Below are 12613 nucleotides of genomic sequence, written 5' to 3'. Positions count from 1 at the left end.
AGTCTGGAGGACAGAGCAAGACCTTGTCTCTCAAAAACAAAAAGAAAATTATATTGTTATTCTCATTGCTTTACAGTACTTCATCATTGTATGACTAGACTATGTAGATGGACTTTCTTTTTTTTAATTAAGTTTATTTATTTTTGTATTTGTTGTTGTTGTTGTTGTTGCAGTTTGGCCAGGGCTGGGTTTGAACTCACCACCCTCAGTATATGGGGCCGGCACTCTACTCTCCGAGCCACAGGCACCACCCGTAGATGGACTTTTGAGTTGTTTTCTGGTTTGGGTTATTGTGAAGAGTGCTGCTGTGGACCTCCTGGTACACGTTTCAGTGAACACATAGCTTCCTTTTTAGGAATGGCAGAGGGTTATGTCTATGCCAGAGGTTATGCCTGTGTCCAGAGTGATTGAACCGATTTTCACCAACAGTGTACCAGAGTTTCCTACCAAACATGTAATGGTATCCTTTTTGTTTTTAGCCCTTCTAGTATATCTCATTATAGTTTTCATTTGTATTTCCCAGGTCATTAATGGCAGTGAGCACCTTTTCATGGTTTTGGCGATTTGGATAGTCTCTCGTAGAACCCTATTCAACTCTTACTTCTTATTTGGGATATCTGTCTTCTCATTGACTAGAGGAGTTCTTTATTCTGGATCTAATCCTTTGTTAGATACATGCTTTTCAGATACCTTCTACTCTGTGGCTTGCCTATTCATTCTCTCTCTCTCTCTCTTTTTTTTTTTTTTTTTTTTGAGATAGAGTCTCACTATGTTGCCCTCAATAGAGTGCTATATCATCACAGCTCACAGCAACCTCAGACTCTTGGGTTCAAACAATCCCCTTGCCTCAGCCTCCCAAGTAGCTGTGACTACAGGTGTCCGCCACAACACCTGGCTATTTTTTGGTTGCAGTTGTCGTTGTTGTTTAGCAGGCCCGAGCTGGGCTTGAACCCGCCAGCCTCGGTGTATGTGGCTGGTGCCCTTCCCACTGAGCTATGGGCACCAAGCCTATTCTTTCTCTTAAAGGTATCTATTTTTTTTTTTTATAAAAATTTCTTATTTTATTTTTTTTTAGCCATGAAATCCTTGGGATCACAGTAGGGCTTGATGCCATATTGGTGTAATACTCTGCCAGTCATCCAAGGAACATGCCAGACTTCTTTTTCAACTTCTTTGTCTACTAGTGCATCACTGGACCCAGCAGGCCCCTCACCCAGACAATTTCAGTAACGAAGTTTGGCTCAGTGCATAATAGATGACAATCCGTAGGAAGTATCCCGTTTGTCTTATAGCTGAGAGATCTGAACCTGCTGCAGATGTCACATCTAAATTCTTGAATGGATTTTTATCATCAGTGTCACCTCCTCCTCATCCTCCTCCTCCTCCTTGTCTCTCCCTCCTGGCCACCGGCGCGCCCCAGCCGGCAACTAAAGGTATCTATTGATAGCACAAATTCTTACTTTACCAAAATCTAGATTAGACTTTTCCTTTATAGTCAGATATTGTGTCCTATTCAGTAAAGCTTTGCCATACCTCAAAATAATGAAGATATTCTCCTATGTCTTCTAGAAGCTTTATTTTATATTATTAACACACAGATACCTAATCCCTCTGAAACTGATTTTTGTATGAGTTAAGAGGTTAGGGGTACAAAAGGTCCATTGTTTGTTTGTTTGTAGTTTTTAGCCGGGGCTGGGTTTGAACCTGCCACCTCCAGCATATGGGGCTGGCGCCCCACCCCTTTGAGCCACAGGCACCGCCCATAAAAGGTCCTGTTTTTTTTTAATATGGGTATGTCTGACCCAGATCTGTTATTTAGGAAAAAAGAAAGAAAGAAACCTGTCCTTTCCCCAATGCACTAAGTGGTGCCTTTTTAAATAAATCACATCTCTGTGTGTGTTGGCTCTGCTTCTGAATTCTAGTCTGTTCTTTGCACCTCCACCATACAACACTGTTGGCTGTGTGTTCTAATGTGTTATAATGTCTGGATGTGTCAGTCCTCTAGTTTTAGGGACTATTTTTTTTTTTTTTTTGGCCGGGGCTGGGTTTGAACCCACCACCTCTGGCATATGGGACCAGCGCCCTACTCCTTGAGCCCCAGGCACTGCCCTTTAGGGACTATTTTTTTGTTCTCTTACCTTCCCACACTAATTTTAAGATCATCTTTTCATCCCAAAGCCCCAGTAGAGTTTCATTTGTCCTTATTGCTAAGACACAACTGCCCTTTAAAAGGGACTCAGCCCATTTGCAGAAGGCATATATGGCAGCTGAGGACAGGAAAATGGTAGCCTTAAATTGCCCCACACCACATGCCCCTTCCGCCAGAAAATGCTAGGTATGCTGAGCAAGCAGTGAACTTTTTTTTTTTCTTTTTTTTGAGACAGAGTCTCACTTTGTAGCCCTCAGTAGAGTTCCGTGGCATTGCAGCTCACAGCAACCTCAAACTCTTGGGTTCAAGCAATCCTGTTGCCTCAGCCTCCCAAGTAGCTGTGACTACAGGTGCCCGCCACAATGCCTGGCTACTTTTTACAGACAAGATCTGGCTCTGATTCTGGGTCAGGCTGGTCTCAAACCTGTGAGCTCAGGCAATCCACCCTCCTCAGCCTCTCAAAGTGCTGGGATTACAGGTGCGAGCCACTGCACCCAGCCCCAAGCAGTGAACTTTCAATGTGTATTTCCTCAGAGCTTTTTTTCCTGTCCATATTAATAAATATATATTATAATATATGTTATGTGATTATACCCTAAGCAGTGTTTGCCACTTGCTTTTTTCAACCTAATGGTAAATCTTTTTTTTTTTTTCTTATAATCTCCTTTATGGAGTTTTTTTTTTTTTTTTTTTTTATTGTTGGTGATTCATTGAGGGTACAATAAACCTAATGGTAAATCTTTACAGAAGTATTTAGTGCTGCTGATGGACATTTGGGTTGTTTCTGGTATTTGCTGTGACAAGCAGTACTGCAGGGAGCATTTATCTACGTTGTGTTCACACATTTCTACAAGTGCTTCCTCAGACTAACTCCCTAGAGCTGGTGATGCTGTGGCAAAGGATATAAATATTTAAAACTTTAATAGTATTGCCAAAATTGCATATTTAGTAAGATGGAAAAAGAAGAGCTGTCTTCTCTAATGTAACTGCCCCTTTCTTCTGCTTCTCTTGGGAGGAGATAGATTAAGAAACACAGACAGTACTTTTTTAAAAGGGAAGAAGCAGCTTTGAATCCAGTGATATATTTAAAAGCCAGGCGTGGTGGCTCACACCTGTAATCCTAGCACTCTGGCAGGCTGAGGCAGGTGGATTGCCTGAATTCACAGGTTCGAGACCAGCCTGAGCCAGAGTGAGACCCTGCCTCTAAAAACAGCCATGCATTGTGGCGGGCACCTATAGTCCCAGCCACTTGGGAGGCTGAGGCAAGAGAATCGCTTGAGCCCAGGAGCTGGAGGCTGCTGTGATCTGTGACGTCACAGCACTCTACCAAGGATGACAAAGTGAAACTCTCTCAATAAAAGAAATTAAAAATAAGCCTGGTGCGATGACTCACACCTATAATGCTAGCACTCTGGGAGGCCAGTGTGGGAGGATCCCTTGAGCTGAGGAGTTCAAGACCAGCCTGAGCAAGAACAAAACCTTGTCTTTACTAAAAGTATAAAAAATTAGGTTCGGCGTCCTTAGCTCAGTGGTTAGGGTGCACTGGGGCTGGTAGGTTCAAACCCTGCTAAACAACAATGACAACTACAAGAAAATAGCTGGGCATTGTGGCTGGCGCCTGTAGTCCCAGCTACTTGGGATGCTAAGGCAAGAGAATCACTTAAGTCCAAGAGTTTGAGGTTGCTGTGAGCTGTGATGCCATGGCACTCTATTGAGGACGACCTAGTGAGATTCTGTCTCAAAAATAAATAAATAAATAAAAATATTAGCTGGCCATTGTGGTTGGCTGTGAGCTAGACTGACACCACAGCACTCTAGCCGGGATAACAAAGTGAGACTGTCTCAAAGAAAAAAGAAAAATGTGTTTTAACTTAATGATTTCCTGATTGGCCTCTCTGGGCTCCTCTTCCCACATGACCTTTACTAGGCTTTGTTTCTGCTTCTGTTTGTGACATTTGGGCCCTACTGAGGAACCAGTTGGTCCTCAATTTTCCCTGAAGCAACCACCAGGCTCCCTTGCTGATAAGGCAGGTGGAAGAGACTGTTCTTGGAGACAGTTGGAGTCAAGTGTTAGAAGATTTGGGGATTCAAAGAAGACCTGGAATCACAATGCCCCTCTATCCCCAGCCTCTGGCTCCTCAGTTACTATTCTCCCACCACTGCAGTTAGTAGCTCAGGTTCGGTCTTTGTGGAGGGTCAGCAGAAGGTCATGGGGCTGCTCTACACCTGTTCTCCAGTCTCCTTTGCTCAAGGCTGGTCAGCAAAGAGGAGGAAAGACTATTTGTGCCACTGCCCCTGTGATTAGAAATTGAAGTGAATGCCATATCTTGTTCTGTAAGCCATCATGAGAGTATTAGTGTGTATCTGTAGAGCACTTTGGCCAGGTTGTTTCCTCTCAGATTCAGGCAGTTTCCTCCAGGTTCTCCTGGAGAGAATAGTCTCCCCTGTCTATGTCCTTAAGAGTTCCTTTGGCAGTGCTATTTCTAACGCTGGCATTCAAGTCTTCTGAAGCTGCTATATTAGCTGATGGCTACTTTGAGCCCAGTAAAGGTCAGAACCATCAGACTGAACCAGACTGTGAAACAGCTACACTCATTGCAAAGGCAGGGGCTAAAGTGTGAAGGATGAAGTCCACGGGGTCTCAACCCAGCAGCCCCTCCTCGGGGCTCCCGGTGCTGTCTGTGTTTTTCCCTCCCCCCTGTCCTTCATTGCTCAGCTCCTTATTTACATCAGCCTATTTTGAGTCATCATATGGATTGAAGAAGGGGCCTGGAGACTGGGACACTGGCTCTGAATTGCCCAGCAAAGAGACTTGCAAAGCTCCTCTTGGCCTTTCCTTGTAGGCTGGTGTTTATGTTGGAGGTTCATGTGGGGGTTTCTTTAGGGGGCTGCCCTTGCAGGTCCAGTTTTGTGGAGAGGGTGTCACTCACACATGTGCACAACAAGCCCCCAGCTGCCCTTTGTTCCAGGACTATCTGATTTGATCCTGGCCGCTTGCTAAGTGCTACGCACTGTTTTACACTCTTTATACCCAAATGTAAAAGAAGTGAAAAATTGGTCAAAGCAAAATACAGTTCTACCTAAAAATACTCCAGAAGATATATAATTAAAATGACAGGTGAGCACAAGTCCCAGGAGCCAACTGGCTGCCTTGCTTGGCACTCGCGGGGCTGAAGGTGCCGTGCAGCACTGGGTGGCCTCTGAGGCCTCTCCTTGGCAAACTGCCCCCCCCTGCCCTGCTCGCCTATAGATTGAACGCCTGCAGGGTGAGAACCAGATACCAGTAGGGATCAGCAGCCCCAGCAGGACAAGGTGCAGCAGAGCCCTCCCCACATACCCTGTGGCTGCTCCCTCCCCTCCTGCTAGGGTTTGGACCTAGTTACCAAGCTTGGCAGGCGCCACTGGAGCACTTGCCCTGGTTTCAGTGACAGGGTTTACTTCCAGGTATGCATGCGGGTCCTAACCCTCCACTGATCTCTCCCAATCTCCCCCCAAGCTAGTTTCCACCACAGTGCTTTCTAATGGTCCCACAGTGGCTGCAACCAGCATTCTGCTACCTTGGTGTTATCCCTGGTCCTTGTCCTTCCACAGAGCTACTTCCTCAGTCGAGCCCAAAGTCTGTGTGGCTCTGAGCGCAGTGCTGTCCCTGACTCCCTTCGCTGGCTCTGCCACCCTCTGGGCCAGAAGTTTTTCATGGAGCGGAGCTGGTCCGTGAAGTCAGCTGCCAAGGAGAGTCTGTACTGTGCCCAGAGGAACCCAGGTGAGAACACCCTCACAGCCAGAGTTGGAGAAAGCCATGAGAGCCACCATGGCAGGGTTACAACATGTGGCGATGCAGATTATCTCAGTCTTACTTGATCCATTTGTTTGTTTTAAGTGAGGCTCGGGAAGGTTGAGTAACTTGCGTAAGGTCACAAACCTGATCAGACTGTTGGCAACTCGGGTGGGCTCTGCTCTCTCTGGCATTCGAACATCAACTGTCTTGCAGCCCTGTCCTGGCACTTTGGAGACATACAAAGGATGTGTAGCACTTGCTGTTCCCTGGCCCCCGGTCTTCCGGCCCCACTGGGAAAGCAGACAGACATGTGTGGAGCAGTTAGGGAATAATAGGTGGCAGGCGGTCATCAAGTGCTCGGCGTGGTGACAGGGATGGGGCTCCAGGCATTGGAAGGAGGTGCTGGCTTTCTGTCCCTGGCAGTTGACAGTGATTGGAGTTGACTCGCCAGGCCTTGAAGCACACAGGCCCGTCAAGGTTGACTTAGACCTTGTGCACTCAGTGGCTTTCTGCTTTCTGCTATGCTTACCCCCCTTCCCCCCAGTTGGGATTCTGTGGGGAGAGTAAGGTTCTGCAGATCCAGGGATGTGTGTTAAATGTGTGGAGGTCTGCTGTCCTTTTGTTTTTTAAATAATAACTTTATTGCCCAATATGAGAATTGTGTCCCACAACAAAAAGTAAAAGGTGAAAGCAAAAGCAGTCCTAAACTTCCCATCCCACCCTTGCTGGCTAAATACAGGCTTCCCGCTGGCATTTTCACCTCTTGCTGTCTCTGGCTCTAGGCCTTTTCACCCAACATATATTCCTAAGTGCTCCTCCTCATCATCATCATCATCAGATCAAGATCCACGGGTCTGCCACATGTAAGGGGAGAGAAAAGGCTGGTGCTGCCATGATTTGCGCTACCCAGTAAGGGAATCTGTCGGTGAAAGTTAGCTATTGTCCCTGGTTTATTCAGCTCATCCAGGTCATTGCTGATCACAGATTCCATGACAAGGCTCTGGAAAAACAGGAGCAGGGTTCTTCATGGTCATGAGCATGTCAGCAGCCACCACCTTTTTCTCCTGGGCTAGTTGTTCTCCTAAGCCACAGGGAGAAGAGACAGCCCCTGAGACTCGAGATGGCTGTCCACTTGTCCATTTTCTGTTTTTTGATGAAGCTCCATCTTATAGCTGCCAACTGAATGAAGTACTGAGCACTGTACTGAGAGACACAGCACCCTCCTGTTCTACCCACCCACCCACCCCCAGCAAATCCAGAACTACACAGTCTGTGCCCCTCAGTGTGGGTTGGTCACCCTTCCCTGCCTCTACCTGTTCGGCATGGTCATTCTGGGTTTGCATGAGAAGGGGAAATCAGTTCCCAGGTGCAGGCCGTAGCTATTTCTTGGGTTCCTCTGCCCATTCTCTGTTATCGATAAAGACCAAAATGGGCTCATAAATAAAACTCATTTAATGTGTCTCCTTTTTCAGCTGACCCCATTGCCCAGGTCCACCAGGCCTTCTGCAAAAACCTTCTGGAGAGAGCTGTGGAGTCCTTGGTCAAACCCCAAGCTAAGAAGAAGGCTGGAGACCATGAAGAAGAGAGTTGGTAAAGTCCCCAGGCTAGCCCTGCTGTCCTCCCAGGCAGCAGGGGAAAAGGTGTAAATGTGCCTAGGGTGATGGGGGAGAGGGGACCAGAAATGGCCATTGGGTCTTAGAGCTAGAGGGCTAAACAGCCAGACCATGAGCGTGGTCCTTGTGTATGTTTTGATGTTCAGGAAACTTTCTTTCTAGTGAATTCTCCAGTGCTCTAGAATACCTGAAATTACTTCATTCCTTTGTGGACTCTGTGGGGATTGTGACCCCACCACTCTCCAGTAGCTCCGTGCTCAAGTCAGCCCTGGGTAAGCCATAGTCTCAGGGGTACTGAGGTCCATCTTTCATAGCTGTTTTGCTCTCAAGCTCCAGGGTTGTATGAGTGTGTGCTCAGGCATCTTCTCTGTATCCCAAGTTCATATCTGCAACTACCTCACAGTTACCCCTTCCTGAGCAGCATTCTGGCGACAGGAAATGATGATTCTCAGATAAATGGGACAAAGAGTAAGTTAACATCTTCCTCAGGCCTTGGCTGTGTGGACCTGGTCAGGACCCTTCCCAAATGCCCAGAAGAGCAGGCACCAAGTGGTCCAGGCACCAGGGCTGGTGGGGACTCACCTCTCAGCTGCAGAGTGGGCTCTGGTGCTATTCTCAGTCCTCACAGTCTGCTGAAGAGACTTCATCTGGGCCTCTCTACCACTTCCCCATTGCCTTAGGCTTCATGGTGTAACCCCTGGCTGAATTAACACCTGTCCGTAAACCGCCATCGGGGTGGTAGCACATCAGCTGCCAATTCTCAGGCTTCTGAGGCCACTGGGGAAGATAAGGGTGCCAAGCTACCTTTGACCACTCTCCCTCTTGAGGGAAAGATCGCAGAAACACAACCACCGCCATCATGACCACTAACCTTATAGCCTTTCTTTTCTATTTTATTGTTTTTATTTATTTATTTTATTTTATTTTATTTTTTTTTTTTTTTTGAGGCAGAGTCTTACTATGTCCCCCTGGGTAGAGTGCCATGGTGTCACAGCTCACAGCAACCTCCAACTCTTGGACTTAAGTGATTCTCTTGCCTCAGCCTCCTGAGTAGCTGGGATTACAGGTGCCGGCCACACCTGACTGTTTTTTGGTTGCAGTTGTCGTTGTTTAGCAGGCCCAGGCCGAACTCAAACCCACCAGCATCAGTATACATGGCCGGTGCCCTACTCACTGAGTAGGGTGAGCCTCTTTTCTGTTGTAAGAGTTTAGAAAAGCATGTGCTTTCTTGCCTGATGTCTGTTCCCTGGTCCCCCCCTAAAAACAGAAAGAAAAGTACATGCTCTCACGCCTTTCTTCTTACGTGACCATCCCCACTGTTTTGTGAGGTCACTAGTGTCATCATTTTTCAGTTGAAAAAAGCTAAAGCTGAGAGAGGAAAAGACTTTAAATATTTTAATATGAGCCTGTTATAGATACTTGAAGACACCATTCTTTATAGCTATCAGAAGTTTAGGTTATATCCAATGTTTTACTTTTTTTTTTCTTTTGAGACAGAATCTCACTCTTGTCCTGGGTAGAGTACTAGGGTGGTGGCATCAGCCTAGCTCACAGCAACCTCAGACTCCTGGGCTCAAGCAGTCCCCTTGCCTTCATCTCCCAAGGAGCTGGGACTATAGGCACCAGCCACAATGCCTGACTCATTTTTCTATTTTTAGTAGAGATGGGGTCTCACTCTTGCTCAGGCTGTTCTCCAACTCCTGAGCTCAGGTATTGCTCTCACATTGGCCTCCCAGAGTACTAGGATTACAGGCATGAGCCACCGTGACTAGTTCTAACTTTTTACTTAAAAATAACATTCCAATGAATATCTTTGTTAAAATTTTTTTCTCTATTTAAGCCAATTTCATTATAATAGACTGTCAAAAATAGGATTACTAGATTAATAAGATGAACATTTTTAAGGCTCTTGATACATATTGTCTGACACTTTCCAAAAGATGGTGCTGGCTGCTACTCCCACCAGAAACGTGGGAGAGGACAACCTATAGGTTCCATCTGGTCCCTCCATGGTAACAAGATGTAGCTAGCTGCTGAGCACCACAGGTCTGTTGCCTTTGGGTGCTGGAGTGTGTTTGGTGCTATTCCCCCCAGGTCCAGATGTCATCTGTCGGTGGTGGACGTCTGCAATCACCGTAGCCATCAGCTGGCTCCAGGGAGACGACGCAGCTGTGCGCTCTAATTTTACCAAAGTAGAGCGTGTCCCCAATGCCCTGGAAGTAACAGAGTGCGTAAGCCTTCTTGGCCATTCTATGGCTTCTGTCCAGGGAAATCTCATCTGACTTAGTGGGAGAGATTCAGCATCAGTAACTAGTTTGGGGTGAAGGATCAGGATTGCATGACAGATGGGGAGCCAGAAAAGGGAGATGAGGGCACCCCGAGAACCCAAGCTGGGCCACCATGTCCTCTGTGTAAGTGTCCTGCTCTGTACAGCACCACAGTCAGCCCAGCCTCCAGGACCTCTTTGATGTGTGCCTTTGTGTCACCACAGGCTAAAAAGGAGAGATAGATAGCTTTGTGGTTCCTGGCACCTTCCAAAGCTTCATAGTATAGGCCAGCAGTGTACTGGTGCCTCATGGCCAATGGGGAGGGAAGCCTGTGTTTGCCCTAAAGCTTATGTGGACCAGAGGATCCTGTTCCTATGTGCCAGCATTTTATCCAGCTTTCAGCTACTTTCTAGCCCCCACCATCAGCTCTGGTACTCATCCTATAACTGAAATAGTCTTGAGAGCATGACATAACCAGAGAGCTTTTGGCATTCTTCTTGGGATATTCGTGTCTGTCTTGTAGATATTTAGACCTTAGTGATGGGCAGCCCTGCCTGCTAACGCCCTGGCTATTTCTAATGGGATTTAAGTGTTCCTGAGAGAAATTGTATGAACAGCAGAAAGGCTCCACAAAGTCCTATCCTTAGAGTCAAGCGTGTAGTATTTCCCATCAAGCAGAATTTTAACCAGGACCACAGAAAGCAGCCAAGAAAAGTGAGTGTGTAATTTTGAAACCATGTTTACAAGTTGACCAGCACCCTGATTTCATTAAGTAGCCCATTTTTAAGCCCCCCACTAGTACACTCTGCACCAGTCCTGTGTTAGCATCTATCTGTTCATATGTGTGTCCTCCCCTGAGGACACTGAGGCTTGGCAGGTATGTTGTCCAAAGTCATCTTACTTCTGAGCAGCAGAGCTGCAGCAGACAGCTAAGATGCCTCAACAGGCATTGCCACCCCCTGGATTTGTGTACTCCTGGGTCCCTCTGCCCTGCAGGACAGTGATGCTATAGGAACCTTCCTCCAACCCCAACCTCCCTCTCTTCCCCAGTCTGTTCTACAAAAAGAGGCTAAGTTTCTCCGGAGAGTTTAACACTGGACATACGGGGAAGTGGCTTATCCCTTAGAGAACAGGTACAAAAAATAGGGCCAACACCTTATGTCACCACAGGTAGTAGCCAACAATATTATGGCTATTTTATAGATAAGGAACTGAGGCACAGATGTTGGAATGACCATTTTGAATGGGTTTTTAATGGCAGTTCTGGTGGGTTTGCCTGGTTTTCTGATCCCATCCGTCACTAAATGAAGAGGTGTCAGGGAGTGGGTGCGGAGCCAACCCTGGCTCAGCTGGCGTTTCAGATCTAGGGCTGGGACCTGAAACCATCATGGCAGCTTTGCACCCCATAGATCCACCTATCACAGCAGTGTGGGATGTAGTAGTCACTGGCTTGGGCCCCTCTACCTGTTACCCAGGTGACTCACACTGACCTGCTTACAACCTCCCTGTCACTGCTACAGGAGCCCCCTGGTGAAAGCTGTCCTCCACATCTGCAGAGCCATGCACGCCTCACTCTCTGGGAAAGCAGATGGGCAGCAGAGTGCCTTCTGCCATTGTGAGAGGGCCAGCGGCCACCTCTGGAGCAGCCTCAACATCAGTGGGGCCACCTCTGACCCCACCCTCAACCACGTGAGTCAGGACTTAGCTGGCCCCTCTAGAAGGTACTCAGCTCTGGTCTGTAAGAACAGGTCCTCCCACCTCAAGTAGACCTGGTGTGTGAGGCTGTCCGAGGGACAGAGAAAACAAGTTAGCAGCCACCAATCCAAAAAATGTGGCCTGTTACCCTAGTTAGACTTCTTTTTTGGTCTCTGAAGCAAACCTGTTTCTACCTGTACCTTTCTTGGGCTCCCAGAATCCTAGATCCTTCTGGACCACAGCTTCTGTCAGCCCAAGTGAACCACAGCTGGCCAGAGTCCCCCGTCCTCTTCAGACCAGCCTTTGAGTGGACCCCTGCCCCCTCAGTCACATACACAGAGCCAGCTGACTGCCCTGGGCGCCTCCACAGCCAGCCACGCACCTCCTGGCGGGCAGCTGTGGTGCATTGTAGTTGCATTGCATGTTCTAGCAGTACCCATGCAGTGTTTCCACAGTGCATCATGGAGGCCTGCCCAGCCCTCGCGACTTCCCAACGTCCCCTTACCCCAAGACCCCATCATTCAGGAGGAGGTCCTTTTGGAGTGCATTTCTGCCACTGTTGGATCCCAAGGCACAGCCATCTTGGGAAAGTGGGGAGGGCGCAGAGCTGGAAGTGGAGCATCACTGTTCTTCTGTGGAATGTGTGGCTTAACACCAGAGGAGGATGAGGACAGTCCTAGAGGGTTACACTCTGAGCCACTCATTGTGGTTAGGTCTCTGCCAGCTCAGTGGATGCTTTAAGCAAGAGATTCTCTGGGCCTGAGCACTAGGGTGAATCTAGGACAAGTGTGTCAGCCCCTACAGACAAGGCAATGTGCAGAAAGAGCCCAAGACCCCTGGACTGTCAAAACCAAAGGCGAGGGTGCAGGGTCACATCTCAGTTTCTTTGTTAGGCTTTCTGTTGGTCTCTTATAGTGTTCGTCTTCGTGAGAGGATCAGACAGTGTTGGCTAAATTTGTGGAATGAGGGGCTTGCAGATACCCTTGGGGCTAGGGTGCTAAGGTAGCCCCTCTGTGGTAGGAGAATGAACCTAGAAAATCCTATAGCCTGGTGGCCCTCAGAGGGCAGGATCCAGCTGTGAGCCTGCTGCTCTGGTTCGCTGAAAGTGTTTCTC

At 47.7% G+C, this 12613-nt stretch overlaps 1 protein-coding gene across 2 annotated transcripts in view; it reads left to right on the top strand.

The window, feature by feature from the left end:
• Positions 1-12613, top strand: part of SREBF2 (sterol regulatory element binding transcription factor 2) — a 70414-nt gene that overhangs the window by 53120 nt on the left and 4681 nt on the right. For both annotated transcript variants that reach the window (XM_053584789.1, XM_053584787.1), the window contains 5 exons: positions 5741-5909; positions 7397-7514; positions 7700-7809; positions 9632-9764; positions 11325-11493. In XM_053584789.1, the coding sequence (XP_053440764.1) occupies positions 5741-5909; positions 7397-7514; positions 7700-7809; positions 9632-9764; positions 11325-11493 (699 nt within the window). The remainder of the gene's footprint in view (positions 1-5740; positions 5910-7396; positions 7515-7699; positions 7810-9631; positions 9765-11324; positions 11494-12613) is intronic.

The sequence above is a fragment of the Nycticebus coucang genome, chromosome 3, assembly GCF_027406575.1.
Source record: "Nycticebus coucang isolate mNycCou1 chromosome 3, mNycCou1.pri, whole genome shotgun sequence".
Classification (NCBI taxonomy): Eukaryota; Metazoa; Chordata; class Mammalia; order Primates; family Lorisidae; genus Nycticebus; species Nycticebus coucang.
This window is presented reverse-complemented; position numbering and strand designations above follow the sequence as displayed.